This window comes from Pagrus major, chromosome 9 (assembly GCF_040436345.1).
Source record: "Pagrus major chromosome 9, Pma_NU_1.0".
Taxonomy (NCBI): Eukaryota; Metazoa; Chordata; class Actinopteri; order Spariformes; family Sparidae; genus Pagrus; species Pagrus major.
Window position 1 is genome coordinate 5745172 of NC_133223.1, and position 17293 is coordinate 5762464.

Consider the following 17293-nt stretch of genomic DNA (forward strand, 5'->3'; position numbering starts at 1 on the left):
ATAAGTACACAAAAGTCATATACCAAATGTGCACCTGAAATTTCTTTAAAAAATACAACAAAAAAAACTTTATTTATAGCATTTACATGTGACATTGTTGATACACTGGTAGGGGCAGGTGCAACCAATACTTACTGACAGTAATAAATACAAATATAAATAAATAAATAATAATAATATATGATTAATATAAATAATAAAAAATAATACATAAAAATAAATACTTTCGGGGCCCCACCCTGGAATCAGGGACAAATAGCCAGATGGGAAAACAGTCTCAAAAAGGGATGTTTACTTTGAAATGATCATATTTACCCAATATTTAACATTTAAAGAAAGTGAAGGAAATTAATCCGATCACTGACAACCAGCTGAGAATCGTTACTTGCCTGCTGTGTGGTGACTGAGGTTTCCCGGACAGCTGTGGTTTGGGTGTACTTTGTTTTTTTTGCAGGCTTTGCTTGTTAGAACCATGTGGTGGGGCCCAACAACACCAAATTGCGATTTTGCATTAACAATGCTGTTTCAGCCAGGAGACTGAAAGAAAAGGAAAAATGCACTTTTTCAAAGAGTAATACAAATCGTAATCATAATCTTAGTGCTCATAATAACAGTAAACAAAACAAATAAACTTTTGTTCAACAATGGACAATTGGAAAAAAAAAGTAAATAATAAAACTAGTAAATAATAACAAATTAACCACCCAAACGTTATCAACGATAGGTCCTAGCTTAATGGAGCTTGTACAATCCAACAGGAGACTGAGTGAATCTAGACCCTTGTGCTATGCTAGAGTGTTATAGTTTTGCATTTTGGTTAGTTATTTTCTGTTTTATTTTGTAGTTATATCCAGGTAGTTCTGTTCTGTTCTGTTTCCCTCCTGTGGTCCAAGGTTCCTCCCCAGCCTCCTCCCTGGGACAACTGCGTAAGAGCTCTAATTCTCTGTATATGTGATGGGGTGATGCCTCTAACTTGCAGGAAATCTGACACTCCTTGCAGGAAATTGTGTGATTTACACTTCCTTTTGGTCTTAAAAAAAGAAAGAAAATGAGAAGCCATCGCATGACGAAAGTTAGCAACAGGAAACAGTGGCACCCACAGAAACTACAAAAACAAGCTGAGTTCCAGTTGATAACTGTAGAGTGAGAGGTATGACAGCAATTAACGCAGGCACCATAGAAGCACTGGCTGTGGTTAGATCAGCGTTTATTCCGACCTCAAAAGTCCCCTTTTTCCTGTTTAATAGAGAGCTCAGCATCAGAATGAGCTGTTTGTGACTAATGTTGGTTAACACTGGTGTCTGTGATCCAGTTTTGAACACACCGCGAGACGGAGCAGAAACGCTGAGATGTCAGGTTGCAGCTTCAACATCTTCACCATCTTCACAATTCATCTGAGCTTCATCCTCCACCCAAGCTATGGTAGGATTATTCATTCCACCATCTGTCTACAGGAAGTCACATAGTTCTTTTCTCTTTTTTATGTATTGATAGGAGCGATAATAGTAACTCATCTAAAGAACGAATGTGACTTCCCTGATCAACCATTGGTTGACATATGATTTTTCTTTATATAAGCTTTGTTGTAAATTCATTTGTAGTCATTTCTGACACACAGCAGCCACAGTCAGTACATTAACATATGTTGATGAAGGTTCTTAGTTATCAAGTTCATGGTAATTCTAAGTGCTACGTTGCAGGCAAGTGGACTTGTTTCAGTTTCTTGAAGATGTTTCACATCTCATCCGAGAAGCTTCTCACTGAAGCTGCCTCTTGGATGAGAGGTGAAACGTCTTCAAGAAACTGAAACAAGTCCAGCTGCCTACGATACAGCACTTAGAATAACATTTACATAGTGATACAGTAAAAATCTTGACTCTGTTCAGTCAGACTGCTCTTTGATTTCTTAAACAAGCTGATTTAACTTCTTAAATGAAATTGGAAACTTTTCTGTAATGAAAATTAGAAAGCAAAAGAAAAGTTAGTTAGATATGAATGTTTTGATGAAATGAATACTTTTCATTCAGCAGGTTTTGAGGTGATTCAGCCACACAATCGGACTGTAAACTCAGATAGGTTAGCCATCATCAGCTGTGAACACACCGCAAACGTCACCTCTGTGGAAGATATTCGACTCAACGGAATACCACCGTATGTATCCTGGTGTAAATATATTAGTATTCATGTAATGGTTGTGAAATAAAATTAAAGGAAGTTCACCCAAAAATAAAAATTCAGTCATTATCCCCTCACCCCTATTCGAAGGTCATATGGTTTCTGTGTCCACAAAACATTTCTGAAGCCTCATGGCAAAACAGCATTCTCCTGAACAACTGATGTAGATGGGGACTTGTTTTAGGAACTTGTAGGAAACACAAACAATCAACAAAAATAAAAACATGTAATGGTTCCATGCAGCTTGTGCGACAAAATCAAAGTCTCTGGAAGTCCTAGGATCCCATGTTATCATGTTTTTTAGCTGTTTATTTACATTTCAATGACTGAATTTTATATTTTGGTTGAACTTATCCTTAAAGATGAATGAATTTGCTTCCACATTGAAGGGTTAGGATTTTTTTTATTGCTTTTTATTGTATTTATATCCTTTTGAAATCCTTTTCAAAAGTCTGAACGTTTTCTTGCCAATAGTAAGATGAAAAGATTGATACTACTGTCATGTCTGCACTCTGCTAAACCCGTTGGCTTAGCTTAGCACAAAGACTGGAAAGCTCATTGTTTAATGGGGGGTTATAATATGGGACTATTTATGAATGTGCAAGAACTCATTCACACACTGTAAAACGTTCATTGGAATCAACTAATAAAATATTTTCTTATTGACTTAACCTAACTATAGAAGTTTTCATTGTTTCAAGTCAATGAAACTCAATCTTTTATATTTCCAGACCACTTCAGAACTTATAAACATGAGTTCTTAAACTTCTAACTGGAAGTCTTGAGTTGGATGAATATACTTAGCAGCAAAATGTACTTAAAGCATGAGAAATATTATTTATCATAATTATAGTACTTAGCCTACTCCTATAGTATATAGTACTTAATAATATCATATCTTTCTTAAAATAAAAAGCAAGCTTTACCGACAAGTGTTTAGCAAGTGGAGTAAAACGTAGGCTACATTTCTCTCTATTACCCCTTCTCCACTGGTTCACTTAAACCCACTAAGACCAGGCTTTTTTGTGCAATGGGAATGTGTACACTCTGCATTTACACCCGGGTCAATTGACTCTGAAGTAGACACAGGCTTTTATCACCTCAGCTCGGTTCGGCTTTGATCAAAACATGACCCTGGTGAACACGCTAAATTGAGCCGCACGAATTGATGACGCTTTGTCAACATCCGATGCTGAATTTGGGATGCGGCCTATTGGGATGTGGGAAGTAGGAATGGTGTCAATAGGAGAATTCTAGCAGGTTGACCCGTGTTTAAAAAACCTGTGTAGACCGGCAAATTTTTGGTGGAAAAGCAGCATAAATGTAATGGAGAAGTATAAAGCAGCACAGAATAGAAATACTCAAGTATGTCAGAATTGCCCTCATACAGCTCTTGAGTAAATGTACTAAGTTACGTTTCACCATTGAATATCAGTCTTCTCATCAAAATCTTGGCAAGAAAGTTAAGTGTACTTAACAAAATATTGAATTATTCCTTTAAATCATCTACTAACCCAATTAAAGACTGAAGACTTAAGTCTTTATTTACTTTCAGGACAGGCAAAGAGTTGGTGCTCTGCCAGAAGGGATGGGATGACTGTGAGAACATTATCATGCGTCAACAGAATCCCAACAAGAGTCTTTTCATCATATTCAACATCGAGCCAGAGGCCATGAACATGAAATACCAGTGTGAGTTCACAGTGAAGGAAAATGATATAGATTATACCGCGACTGGGATACCAACCACACTACTGCCAGGTATGTTTAACCCTTTGGAAGATTTGCAGTGTCTCTATAATACAAATCAATCAGACAATAATGTGAAATACAATAGTTTCCAGGGGGTTAAATATTTAATTGTATTTTATTTTCAATATTCACTTCCGGGTTATCTTCCGGGCTCTGAGTTCACTGTTGAAGTTTAAATGTAACTAGAACTGTGTTGGAGTTTGTGCCAAACGTAAAAGAGGCATCTGTCAAACACATTGACATTGCATTTGTGTAAAGTAGTAAAGTACAAACAGGAAATCACCTGACTTTGTTTTTATTAGGTGAAAAGGAAGCGGCCTATATACCTCACCCATCTCCTCCTACTCCTCAGTCTGATCAGCTGAGGTGGATTCTGATTGGTCTACTGGCTCTGATACTCCTGTACAGCTGTATCATCACCTCCTTCTACATCAGACTGAGGGTGACTATCTGTCCATCTCACTTATTGTCTGTAATCAGCAGTGGAACATAACTCAATACTTTAAATCAAATATTGTACTTAAAGTACTTAACTTTTACATTTTAAGCAACTTCATACTTTTATACTAAATAATACTACTACTATTTCTCATAGGTTCAATATACAACAGTCACTTCCACTAGGTAACCACCAACACCTCAGACCAAAATAAAATTAGGAAAAAAAAGAAAGCGGCATCCGAAGACACTGCTCACGAATTTCAGATTGAACTATAAAACTATGTAGTGCATATAAAATATGAATCAAGATTCAGAAACATATTTTAGTGTATGTTTCAGCTGTTATGAAAGTTTGTGACCCAGCTGCCATGTTGAAAAAGGATGCGGGAGGACAGGAAGGGACACACATGGGCTAACATGCCTGGGTGGTCAGACACAACCCAACTGCCGATTAATCTTGACAACGTCGGTTCCGCAATGGATGTTGAAACTTTACATTTCTTACAGGTTAAATTTTCGGTTTTATGTTGTGACAAGGCTATGCTTATGGTCTGGATGGTGTAGGCATAAAAAACTCATTGGTTAGAGTCAGTGGCGGAGTCATGGTGTTTGAGGGGTATGGAGCCAGATCAAGGCCAAAAGGTTTGTTAATTTAAAAAAAAAAATATTGAAAAATTAAAATTTGAAACTGAAATTTCAAGTTTTGATCTTGAATTATAAAAAAAATCAAAAACATTTTCTAAATAAAAATAATTGTAGGAAAAGTTTAATTTCAATTTAAATATAATTTTGATTTAATTCTGATATTCTTTTGAAAAAAATATTTATTTTCAATTTTCAACTATACATGATTTCATATTTGAGGTCTTATTTTTTTCAGTTGCAGATTTTACGTTTTCAGACTCAGATCTTATTTTTTTGTCCTTCTGGAATTTTTTCACATTAAAATCTAATGTTTTTGGTTTCCGATTTTTTTTTTTCACTTTCAGATCCTATTTTTTCAGAGTTTGGGCTCTGATCTGGTGTTGGGGGCGGGGCATCAACTGAAAGGGGCGTGGGGTTGTGAGTGACAGCATAATAAAGAAGGCTCAGGGCCTTCCCCAATTATGTTGCTTTCAGGAAATGTGGGTACTTTGAGAAACATGACTCAACACTTTCTATACACTGTATTCACCTGATTAGCAGTGGATTAAGTGATGCTCAGGACAAAGTTACATTTAACAAGCTGTTTCAGACCACTCTTGGCAATTATCAATATATAAGAGCAGTACAATATGCCAGATTGTGAAGTTTATTCAAATTTTATTTTCAAATTAACAAACCGTTTGGCCTTGATCTGGCTCTATAGAGGGGCAGGGGTAAAAAAAAAAAGGGGCACCAGCATGCAGTCTAGATACATTTGTAGTGAACTGGAGGGCCAGCCCAGAGGGCACTTTATCACATTTATTTCCCCTGGAAGGGTTTCCAAGAGGGCACTTTATCACATTTATTTCCCCTGGAAGGGTTTCCAAGAGGGCACTTTATCAAGTTATTTTTGGCTGGAAGGGCACTTCACCACATTTTGTCTACTTCAAGGGCACCTTCAAGGGCACTTTATCACACTATTCCCACTGAAGGTTTTATGTCATTTTGGTTCCCTGGAAGACCACCAAAGAGGGCACTACATCATGTTTTACCAACCACAGGGGCTTCCAAGAGCGCTCTTTTGCAATGTCTATTTGAACATGGGGGCACCAGTACTGGTGCCATATGTTGGCTTTAAATACCTGCTTTTGTCGCTACAAACTGGAGACGTCAGCTCATTGCATAACAGTGTTCTGCAGAGGGTTTTACAATACACATTACTCAGAAACAGAGAGAGGAACACATATGTCAAATTGCACATTGCGCATTTGAGCCTACATGTTATTAGTTTTATCCCCAAGTTTTAAATAACTTAGATTAGCACTAAGATAGAGGCACTCCAGAAGCCAAAACACATTGCAATGCTGTGGCCTCAGTTTACCATTTTATTTGGTAGGTTTGTGCTATTCTGTTATTAAGCTTTCATTAGAGCCTAAGTTTAGGGCAATAACTTGTGTTGCAGGATAGCATAGTAGTGATACTCCAAAATACCAATTATATGGCCTCAGTTTACCACATTTTGACAAACAAGGCTTCATGGTGCCTAATTTTGGGGCTTTTTTTTGTTTGTTTTTTGTTTTTAAAGAAAGCTATAGCAGCTACAAGTAGTAACTTGTATGGCTTTTGACTCAGTATTCCTCCATGACTCTGTCAAAGGTACAGGAATAGCATTGATTGTCTGTAACCATGCATTGACAATAATCTCTTCAGCAGAATTGGAGGCTTGTTTTTAACTCTTTGAGCTATGATTAAGAAAAGAAAACCCTAATTTGTATCTTTTCTGTCTCTTACTTTCAGTTAAGCAATGGAGGCCCAGAGAACTCCACCTATGTAGTCATGAGGAAAGCTCCTCTGCCAAGGAATCCAGCTTTCGACATTTATTGTGGTTAGCAGAGTCATCTCTCATCACCGGCCTCATGCTGGATGTAATGAGATGGAAAAAACGGGCATCTCAGGATGAAATTTGGAACCATTATGGGACTGCTTTTCTCATGCAGCTGGTATTCTAGTTCCAAACTTTTGCTTTATTTGGCTTTGCAGCTCATCTCTTTGTTTACATGAGTTTAAATACTTGTACTACTGAAGATTAACAGCAGGGTGAGACAAAGACTGTCTGAAGAGACCATGCTGTCTGCTACTGTACCTCTGTTTGTCTCTGCTTTTACAGTTGTATGCAATATGGCACCATGGTATCATCCATTATATATGTTCTATATAGATATGTACAATGAATTCTTAATATTAAAACCATCTCTTGGAAGCTACTGTATATAATGCTTACACTGAATGATGTATATCTCCATTTATCTGCTGACTGGTACCAAAATACGTTTTTTGTGATTCTGATTTATTGTATTTCATTTTATTATATATTCAATTATAATAATTTGCATTGCTTTTTGTTTTTACACACTTGCACATTAAAGTTTAATTACTATTACTAACATTTTTCTTTATTATCATGCAGTTTTGCTGGTCACTGGTTGGCCTTTGTCCAGTCTCTAGCAGCATGTTGTGGCTTTACTGGTATGGAAAGCATTACTAATCATCAGTGGATGATCCTCCGTCTGATAGGAAATGATTCAAGGTGGAAAGACCTGCAACAGGCCAGCCTACTACATGTCTGGGTGTTGATCAATGTTATTCTGTCACCTAAAATAATTAAGTGGAGGGAGTCAATACATGCAAACATAACTCATTAAAACGAAGCTGGACTGTCCTCCTGCTATGTTGCTGTTAGTAATTGTATTCACTATCAAATGTATCAACTATTCCTTCTTTTTTGTCTTGATGTTTGAATGTTCTGTTGTCTTTGTCTGTTCTCAGTATCCATTATGTCACCTTTTATTATGTCACATTACATTTTATCAATAAAAAGATTTCAGACATCCCTTTTCTTAAATTACCCTTTAAAAGCCTAAAAGTAAATATGTGGACAAAATATGATACAGTCACTAAGCTGAAATGATACAAGTTTGTGGCCTACAGCAGCAAATGCATGTATGTTAAAAGGCAGGTAATAGTATCATCTACTGTTTGTATTGCGTAACCAGGTGAAAGGACAGCAGCAGGTTGCAGTACATCACATACTGTAAAGACACAAGACAACATCAGCTGCCATTTGGTGATTTCAGAATTTTGAACTTTTCAGTGCTTTTACTCAAAATCTGTTGGAACAAATATAACACCATGTTGTGCATAAACTCTGATTTTAGTCACATCTTCAGCTTTTTCACACAGATCACAGGCATTCTTTTAAAAACAAAAGAATATCAGGCCCTCTAGGTCAAGTATAGAAAAAAGGATACATCATAGATTTAAGCAGGAGGTAGAATAGAGCATTCATGACACATTCGGAAAAAAGATTGAGGTTTTCTTACCTGTGAGGAAAGAGTGCAATACAGACAAGAACTAATTAGAAAAAAGAAAGTAGGGACAATACTGCATGTACTACTATACACTACAATGGACTGATGGAATTATTCCATCTGTTATACACAAATATGCCAATGTAACATATAACAGGTGTACTCCTTATTCTACGTTTGTATGCACATCTTTTTTTAAATCATCATGTAAAGTACTTTAAACTGCATGCACGCTGCACTTGATAACGGCCTTTGATGCAAAGTTCACGCAAGGTTTGCACTGGCTCTGACCCTTGCTCCTGTAAGTGTCGTTAACCATATTTTATTTTGAGGGGATTGTATCAGTTTAGCTTGCGTTATACTTTGATACATGGAGTTTGGAGCATCTGCTGTTTGTAAGTCCAAACTTTGCCTGGTTCAAATGGAAGTGTTTCCTAACTAGTGTATTTTTAAATGGGTTGCACCATTTATCTTACCTGTTAAGAGTAAAACAGTAGAAGAAGCAACTAGCCAAAACTTCATATATGCCAACTATAATGTACATTTTGAAGATTTTAAAGTACATTTAAAAAAATAACACTACATTCCTCAACTTACAAGCTAGTAACATTTGACTGAATTAGTAAATAGCGGCACATTAGCATAATTCCCAATCATTTTAAACTAGGCTTTAAGGATCATACTTATTCAGGAATACTTTGAAATATTATTCCTCTTTGTATGCAAACATAAATAAACCTACAGTAATACCTACATTTACAAAACCTTCTTTTTTTAGACATCCCGTTAACGTAGTTGTTTACTCTTTATTGGATGGTGCCTGCCATTGGTCCAGTGGCCCATTATCCAAAAACCAGATTGTACAGAATATACCCCACTGGACCAAAAGGCCTTTTGTACAAAAAATACACACTCTGGTATCACTGATTCGTTCATGTGACTTAACTGCTGTAACTATAACGTACACCATCACGCCAACTGGGACTGCTGGTCAGCGTCAGGAGTACCAGGATGGTTCACCATCAGCTGATGTGTGAGGGTGTGCACATCCAACCTCATCCAAGACTGCCTGGAGGTATTATAGCTGATGATTTTAAAAATGCTCCGCCCCATATTGACAATGGTACACTTACTCTTTGTAAAACCAGTTCTCCGAGGAAAAGGGAGGACACAGCTTCAACCCTTCTGTCAGGGAACTTACTGAGTGCATCAGTGGTACACGCCATCAGCTTGCAGGTAAGTACCACAAACTGCATTCCTGATAATGCCACTCAGTTGTTGCAGTCCACCCCTGTGAATGCAGAGTAAAATCATCAACCATATTATTGGAAGGATACAGACAATCATGTCATAGCAATACAATAAAGTTGCATTTGTTGTACTTAAATAGCTACTCCTAAAGGTAGAGTTCACCATTCCGGTGAAATGTCGATAATATTTGAGCTCAACAGCCAGTCAATTACACACCTCCCTCTTGGTCTTCTGCAGAAATGTGTTATGGCTAGTTCCCATTAACAGATTGAGGTCTGTGAGACTGAGCAACAATTTGCTGAATTGAACGAAAAGTATACTGCATTAGAAGTGCAGGCTCTACCTTTAATTTTAATCACTTACATTTAAGACTAACATTAAATTTAACTTCAACCTACTGCATGAAACTCAAATTACATCTTAAAATGCTCTTTTTGGGCCCTAGAGTAAAAATGAAAATCAGGAGCCTTTGGGGAGAATGTAATGAGCAGTTGATAACACTTTATATTGCCTAACTGAACATAGAAGACAACACATGGCCCAAAATGACCAAACAATTACTAGATGTCCTGTTTCTGTAATAGTTAAAGTCTCACTAACTTTGATATTAATCATTGTTCTAGGACACAACTGATGACAGTGGTGAGAGGAGGCACTTATCTAGGTGGCTGGCTGGGTTGTGCCAAAAATTTCTGAAGAGCCAGAAGTTATTGTGTGTGCAGAATGTGAAAGTCACAAAGAAATACATCACCTCTGCCAGGCTGCTTTGTCTATCTAAAACCTTTGAATGATGCACTTATAATGTTAGGGTCTCATCAAAAAATCCTCCCTACAGTATAGGCCACAAAGAAATTAACGCAGAAGCTGGAGGCTTCTGTCAAAGAGAGCGGTGAATTGAGTGACCTCCAGCACATCCGTCCTGCCCACTCAAAGGCAATCGAAAGGGTGGCATTAGATAAATATATGATGTGTAGGATGGGGTCGAGCTAAGAGCCTACAATCAAGAAGATGCTCAAAAAACAGAAAGACTGGTTTGACTTCTTGCTTTATTCAGATTGGTCATTCTCTACTTCAGCCCTTCGCTTCTTGCCTTGTCTAGCATTGCAAGCTGCTTTTGGTATAGGTGGAAAAAGAAGTTATAGCTGCACTTTCTCTGCATTTCTTGTGTGACTAGCACACTAATGTAGTATAGCTTTAGTAAAATATCTGCCTAGCTTTGTGGAAGACTGGTCATACACAATGAGTACATGGAGGTAGGTAGGTAGACAGGTAGCCGTCCAGTCATTTAATTTAGGGACATGAAATGTTTAGATGGACCTAGAACAACCCTGTGGAAGTCTCAGGCAGGATTTTTGGTTAATTTGATTTATGATTGCTGTTGGGATGAGCGATCAAGAAAATTAAAAAAGATTTTCAAAAAATATAGCAAAAAAAAACATCTTTTGAAATAAATTAACAACCCCTAGCTTTAATTTTCATGGAGGGCAGATAGTTATTTGACCTGCGTTGTCATCTATAGTCAGGTGACCTTCATCATCGTGGTAACAAGACTGAAATCGTAAAGGTTAGGTTTAGGCAACCAAACTACTTTAGGTTTGGGAAAAGATAATGTAACATACATCACATAAGGTACATATGTTAAGTCCATTAACACAAGTCAATGTTGAATTTTAGTTTTAAACACAAGTCTCCTGGGTCAAAGTCCTGAGTTTGTTTGATCCGTCCATCAACCCCAAACTCAACACTACTCAGATTTTCTGTCTTTACACTACGTCTGACATTTTTTTTGCATAGTATTTGGACGCATCTGTTTTTCATCATTGTGAGTTTACACTTACAGGAATTGTAACTACATTAAAATTATTTAATTCCGTCATTGCTGTTTCCATTTGTCGGTCCCATCAGCTGAGGTTGCATCATGTGCTGATGTGTGGATTTTACATCACATGTTTACTCCGGAACATGGATGTTTTCCTTCACACCTCTAATTGGAATGATCCCTCTGAGAATAGAGCTTGCAATCATCTTCATTAATAGAGGAAGGTGTGAATCCTTGACGAATGCCAGTCATTAAAGAACATCCACATATAGTCTATGTGGATGTTTGTCTTGTTAAGTGCTTGACACAAAACCAGTCTCAGGGGCTTGGGTCAGCCAGGCAGAAGATGAGTGAGCGCAGAGTTCGAGTTACGTGGGAGCCAATGGGGGCTGAGCTCCCATAAGGTTGGTCTGAGCTCCCATGAAAACAGTAAAAATAATACATCACTAATACATTACCAAGAACCATTATTTTAATCACAAATAATACATTTTTCAAATAGACTAAAAGAAACATGTTTTCCAGAGGAACTAGGGACCATATTCTCTCTGAATGACGGTGACAATGACCACATAGGTCTCTCTCTCTGCAGCGTGCACTGCCATATCTTTTCATATTTAAATTAAATAACTGATCGACTTGACACAATTATTGCACAAACTGGGCCGCTGTGTGTGTTTGTGTGTTTGTGTGTGTGTGTGTGTATGTGTGTGTGAAAGTGATGGACTTGGACAATGTACTGAAGTTAAGTCACTAGTAATAGCAATATCCCAGACTCCCTTAACTAATCGCCTGATTGTAACAGTTGTTGCATGAGGAGAAATTTAACAAACTTTGTGAAATGGCTTAAGTGAATCCTAAATCATGTCAAATTTCACAAATACAGTAAACAATAACTATAGGCTTCTTTGTCATCCATAGAGAAAGTTTGAAAAAACACTACATTTTGAGACTTGTTGCGTTGTGCTGGTGGGAGTGGGTGCGTGGGTGTAAAAGAGGCATGTTATAGAATGCAAAAAAGTTTCCAATTCTTTATTTTCATATGCATTACAATTACAGTGAAGCAGTCATTGGTATTGAAGTTCTTAATTCTCAGGCTCCCACCAACAATGCTCAACAATATGTATAAAAAGAAAATCACACAAGTAGGAATGAGTAGCTAAGATGTAAGACAAAATATAAAAAGATTGAAACCAAAGCATATGTTACCAAAGAAATAGAAAATTACTGATCACTGATATTACAAGCTCACAACATAAACAAGGAACATAAACAGACAGTAAACTGTGGCAGACGACCTAACCATTGTAACTGATGAGAACCTGAGAAAGATGTTGCAAATGTACAGACTAAGTGATCTATAGACCTGGCTGCCCATGCAGAGAAGATAGGCGGTGCTGTTATTGTGATGATGGAGCTGTAGAGAAAGAATTAGACTTTATTACACAACATCAAAACTAGACAAATATAACGGAAGAATGTGCAGTTCTTGCTGTAAGTATGTCACTTCCTGCCACAACAAAAGAGAAAACCAGTAGAAAAAAATGGCTTGCACAATATTTTACTGCCCTCCTTTTGTTATTTGTTCTTTTATTTTTCATACAGTATATTTACAGCATGCAGATGTGTATGTGGAAGAGGCGTGGAAATTTCTTGATTCTAATGGTGCGTTCAGACCAAACGTGAAGAGAATATTCACATTGCGTTACTCCTGCGATTTTGATCGCAGGATAATACATTTTTACTTGCATGTCTGGCATGAGTAATTCAAATTATAAAAAAAACACGGGAGAGACGAGAGGGGAGGGGCCTATCCCTATAGATACCAAATACAGTTCTTCCTGCCATTTCTTTCTGTCACCATCCATGGACGAAATCACAATCATCGCTGCTCTCTACCTGTTGTGAAGTCCAGGAGGTGTCGGAACACCCGACGCTGCCGTGTCTGGGTCCACAACACCATCCAGAGGTGCTCCTTGAATTTCACTGTCTTCTTCAGGAGCTGCGTCTGGATGAGTGCCGCTTCCAGCGCTACCTGAGGCTGACCCCAGTGCAATGACCTGTTGGCTCGATCAGTGCCAGGATTTCCCACAAGACAACTACAGGCATTCCCTCTCTGTTCTGGAGCGCCTGTCCATCTGTTTCTGGTGATTCTTCATAGGTGTGTCAAAACCAATAAATAGTAACTGTGACCAGCAAGTAGATGTAGACTGAATTAATCAGTCTTGCTATGTCAGTATGAACCCAAAACAAAGATTTTTCTGATCTGACCGCAATGAGTGGATCAAAAGGACGCCGAACTAACAACGTCTGTCGTCAACTTTTAAAATGCTTGTTCCCTGAATGGAGTTCGGATCGATCAGGGCTATGCTGTGCTGAGATTGGAGCTGCTCTATCAACAGTCAAAATAACACAATATAAATTAGGCATAAATATGGCAGCCACCTCATTATTTATTCATATAGATGTCTACATACAGTCTCACTTCAAAATTATATATATTTAACTGCTTTTAAGATGAAAAAGGTTCTTCAACTACCGTCTGTCCCGAGCTCAACTGGTGCTGCAGAACGCCTTTGGGATCCTCTCCTCTCAGTGGAGGCTGTACAGGTGTGCCATTGAGGACTGTCCAGAGGTCGCCGAGATGTGTGTGAAGGCCGCCTGTGTTCTACACAACTTCCTGCAGAGGACAACCCAGGAAACTACAGTGAGGGGGAACAACCCGGTTGGTGAGGTGGAGCCACTGCCGGGTCTGGGGAGAGTTGCTGCAAACTACTCTGCAAGAGAGGCCATCAGGGCGATCTTCACATCAAACTTCTCTGCAGAGGGAGCTGTGCCATGGTAAAACAACGTGTAGTAACCAAGCACACCCAAACCGGCTCTTTTAAGAGTGGGCAATCTTACTGTAATTTTACTATACACTGTGTGTGTGCACTGTGCAGACAGGTCATCAATTCACATTCATGCCATGGAACACATTGTGTCTGCTTTTATCTTCATCCACGGTGGTATATCACATCTTGAGGTAATGCACCCTTAATTCGGCTGTCTACACAGCATCACAGTGCAAAAACAATCAGAGTAGACTTTATGAAGCAGGTCTTTTACATTTAACAACAATATACATAAATGTAAAATGGTGCTATCTGGTATCATTAATATCAGAAACTTTATGCTTTGCAAGACCTTTTTAAGATCATTTATGACAGATCTTTTTGGACAAAACATTTTTTCTTATTCAAGCACTGAAAGTTAAATGTATAGCCAAAGCCATAGTTTATATGGTTTTGATTAGTTATGATATTGAAATCAGACGACAAAGATTCATTAATCACACATGAACTGTATAACACTGGATTACCTCCTCTGACAAGAAACACACGAACATGAACCGTTAACGCCAGTAGACAAATATGCCGGGAAAACCCAACAGTTGTTGCTAACTTACTAACTAATGACTAATGACTAATGCCAGTGCTAAGTTGGTTCAGATTTGAGTACAACATATGGCTGGAAACATGGAACACATATTTCCGTGACCTACCAGGTAGTTCTTGCTTACTTTCCTCCATGCAAGCTCCTTTTTTGTAATGTCTCAGTACAAGTAGAGTACAAGTAGAGTACAGTACAAGCTCAAGTAGAGAGCACAATAGACCATAGTCACACAATAGCCATCTTGCTCTGATATCACGCTCTGGGTAGAAAGCTCAAATGTCTTATTGCTGTGTTACAGGTTGCAAGTCCTGTTATCTCTCACAGCTTTCTGACTGATCAGCAGCTGACAACGGATAGTGAAAATCTGGGGACTTTGGGCAGTAAACAACATATTTGGTAACTCATTAGCTTTCCATAGACAACAGCTAATGTTGGTCTTGAACCACTTCCTAATTAGCATTACAGTTAATGTTAATATTAATATTAACAATATGACAGGAATTCATTCTAAAAATATCAATGCACATCTTACATACATTTATTTAAGCCTGAAAGTGAAATGCAGGGGATATAATCAAACAGTAATACTAACGTTAGTTGATGGGTTATCAAATATATTATTTTACCTTGAAATATGGCCAAAAGTTCCTCTAACTTTTCACCATCTCATCATCTTCTCAGTTACTGATCAATCTGAAAGCTGGGAATTTGTTACTATTTATCACATTCTTTATGTTATTCGACTTGCAACTTAGAACATAGCAGCATAACATTAACCCTGCATTTAAGCTTCCCACTCTGAGCATACTGTGAATACAGTCTATGGGGAGTTTGCAAGCTATGTTGATTGTTGATTTTCCAGCCTCAGCTGGACAATAAACTTGTAAAGTTAGGTTACAGTGTTGCTTATTATGAATTGTGGGTGAACACTCGGCTAACGTTTCTTATGTTAGGAGATATGTCATGGAAGGCACGGATCAGGAGCAAGCGATTAGAAAAAAGGCACCTTATTTTGAAAGCAGACATCTCAAGGCATATCGGATTTTCTGAATTTGAAGCTCAGTTGTACAAGTGGCACGTCGTGTGTAATTTCTGCTTCATAACAATTACAAACCATGTTAGCTGTTTTCACCTGAAGCTAACCTCTGCAGCCATAAAGAACACAGCAAGCCCAGCTAACCAGCCAAGAATTGAGTAACCTGATAAAAAGTGCTAAAAAAGTATTCTATTCTTGGAAATGAGTGAAGTGTGCAAGTGTACAGAATTTATAATACTGATAGTGTCCTGAGCCTCCTGAAAACACCAATGATTGACACTGAATTCAGGCTTGGAAACTTAAATTTTGTTTGGAAATTATGAAAAAAATTACAATTTCAACAGATCATAAATGGTACAGTAATGACCGTAATTAAGTTAATGATACAAAATAAAAGAAAAAAAAAAAAACATTTTTTCCAGACATGGGGCCCCATTCATAAAACTCTGAAGAGAATTCACACTTTTTGCCCACGTACAAATAAGAAAATGGTTAGATAGATCTTAATGAATATGATACTTAAATGTCCATTATAGTGGGTTTTTGTCCTTGCAAAAATGGCAGAGCACAGAGGTACGAGGAGAAATCTCCCAGACTGTGAAACAGACGCATGTGGGGGAGATTGAGGCCAGGAAAAAAGTTTTCTGTGAGAGCCATAACCCTGGCCTCACAAACAAAAAGGAAATTTGAGCCAACATGTGGCAGCAGCCGTCAATGCCTTCAGCTTTGAGAGTCTAACCATGTCACAGCCAAAAAGCAGATCTGCCTATATAATGTGGTGTTTTGGTCTTTGGTTTTATTTTGGTTTTATTTTGGTTGGACTTCCCGTTTGGTTGCTCACTTCCTGTGTTTCCCCCCGTGCATTTTGGTCAACTTCACTAACACACCTGTTTTGAGTTTTCCCTCGTCACAGCGCAGCAGAGAGCCACACCTGTGTCTTATCATCCAATCTGATCTTCCTACAAGAGGCCTGGAGATGCGCTCTACTGTGCCAGAGTCTTGTTTACTACACACCGTTGGTAATTCAGCTCCAGGCCTTTCGTGTTACTCTAGAGAAAAGATCTGAAATTTATCTCTCAGTGTTTTGGATGTATTTTGTGTTTGTTTCTCACGTGCCCTCTTGTGTCTTTTTTCCAGTGCCTTCCCGAGGAAACCACCCACAGCTCTCTTCCCCTCACGACCACCCCCACGCCTCCTTCCCCTGGATCATCACGTTTTCTCATTTCAACAATAAACCTTCTTATTTTTTCACTCATTCTGGTCTCTGGTCCTGAGTCTAAAACCACCGAACATAACATATAGGCAGATCATAACTGCGACTGGTGGGGGCACAGTGACTGTGGGCCTCTTTCCCACAAATGAGCAAATTGTTTCAATTGTTGGGGAAGCATC

General features: G+C 38.2%; 1 protein-coding gene across 1 annotated transcript; it reads left to right on the plus strand.

Moving 5' to 3' along the window:
* Window positions 1–1191: 1191 nt before the first annotated feature.
* Window positions 1192–7303, plus strand: LOC141002895 (uncharacterized). The gene is made up of 5 exons (XM_073474312.1): window positions 1192–1422; window positions 2031–2151; window positions 3731–3936; window positions 4230–4369; window positions 6790–7303. Exons 1-5 carry the CDS (start codon window positions 1350–1352, stop codon window positions 6880–6882), a joined length of 633 nt encoding a protein of 210 aa, XP_073330413.1. The 5' UTR covers window positions 1192–1349; the 3' UTR covers window positions 6883–7303.
* The last annotated feature ends 9990 nt before the right edge of the window (window positions 7304–17293 follow it).

Bases quoted from the DNA above. Each gene is read 5' to 3' on its own strand.
- LOC141002895 (XM_073474312.1), top strand. From the start codon at position 1,350: ATGTCAGGTTGCAGCTTCAACATCTTCACCATCTTCACAATTCATCTG. The intron at 2,152-3,730 runs GTATGTATCCTG...ATTTACTTTCAG, and splicing joins CGACTCAACGGAATACCACC to GACAGGCAAAGAGTTGGTGC. The intron at 3,937-4,229 runs GTATGTTTAACC...TGTTTTTATTAG, and splicing joins ACCAACCACACTACTGCCAG to GTGAAAAGGAAGCGGCCTAT.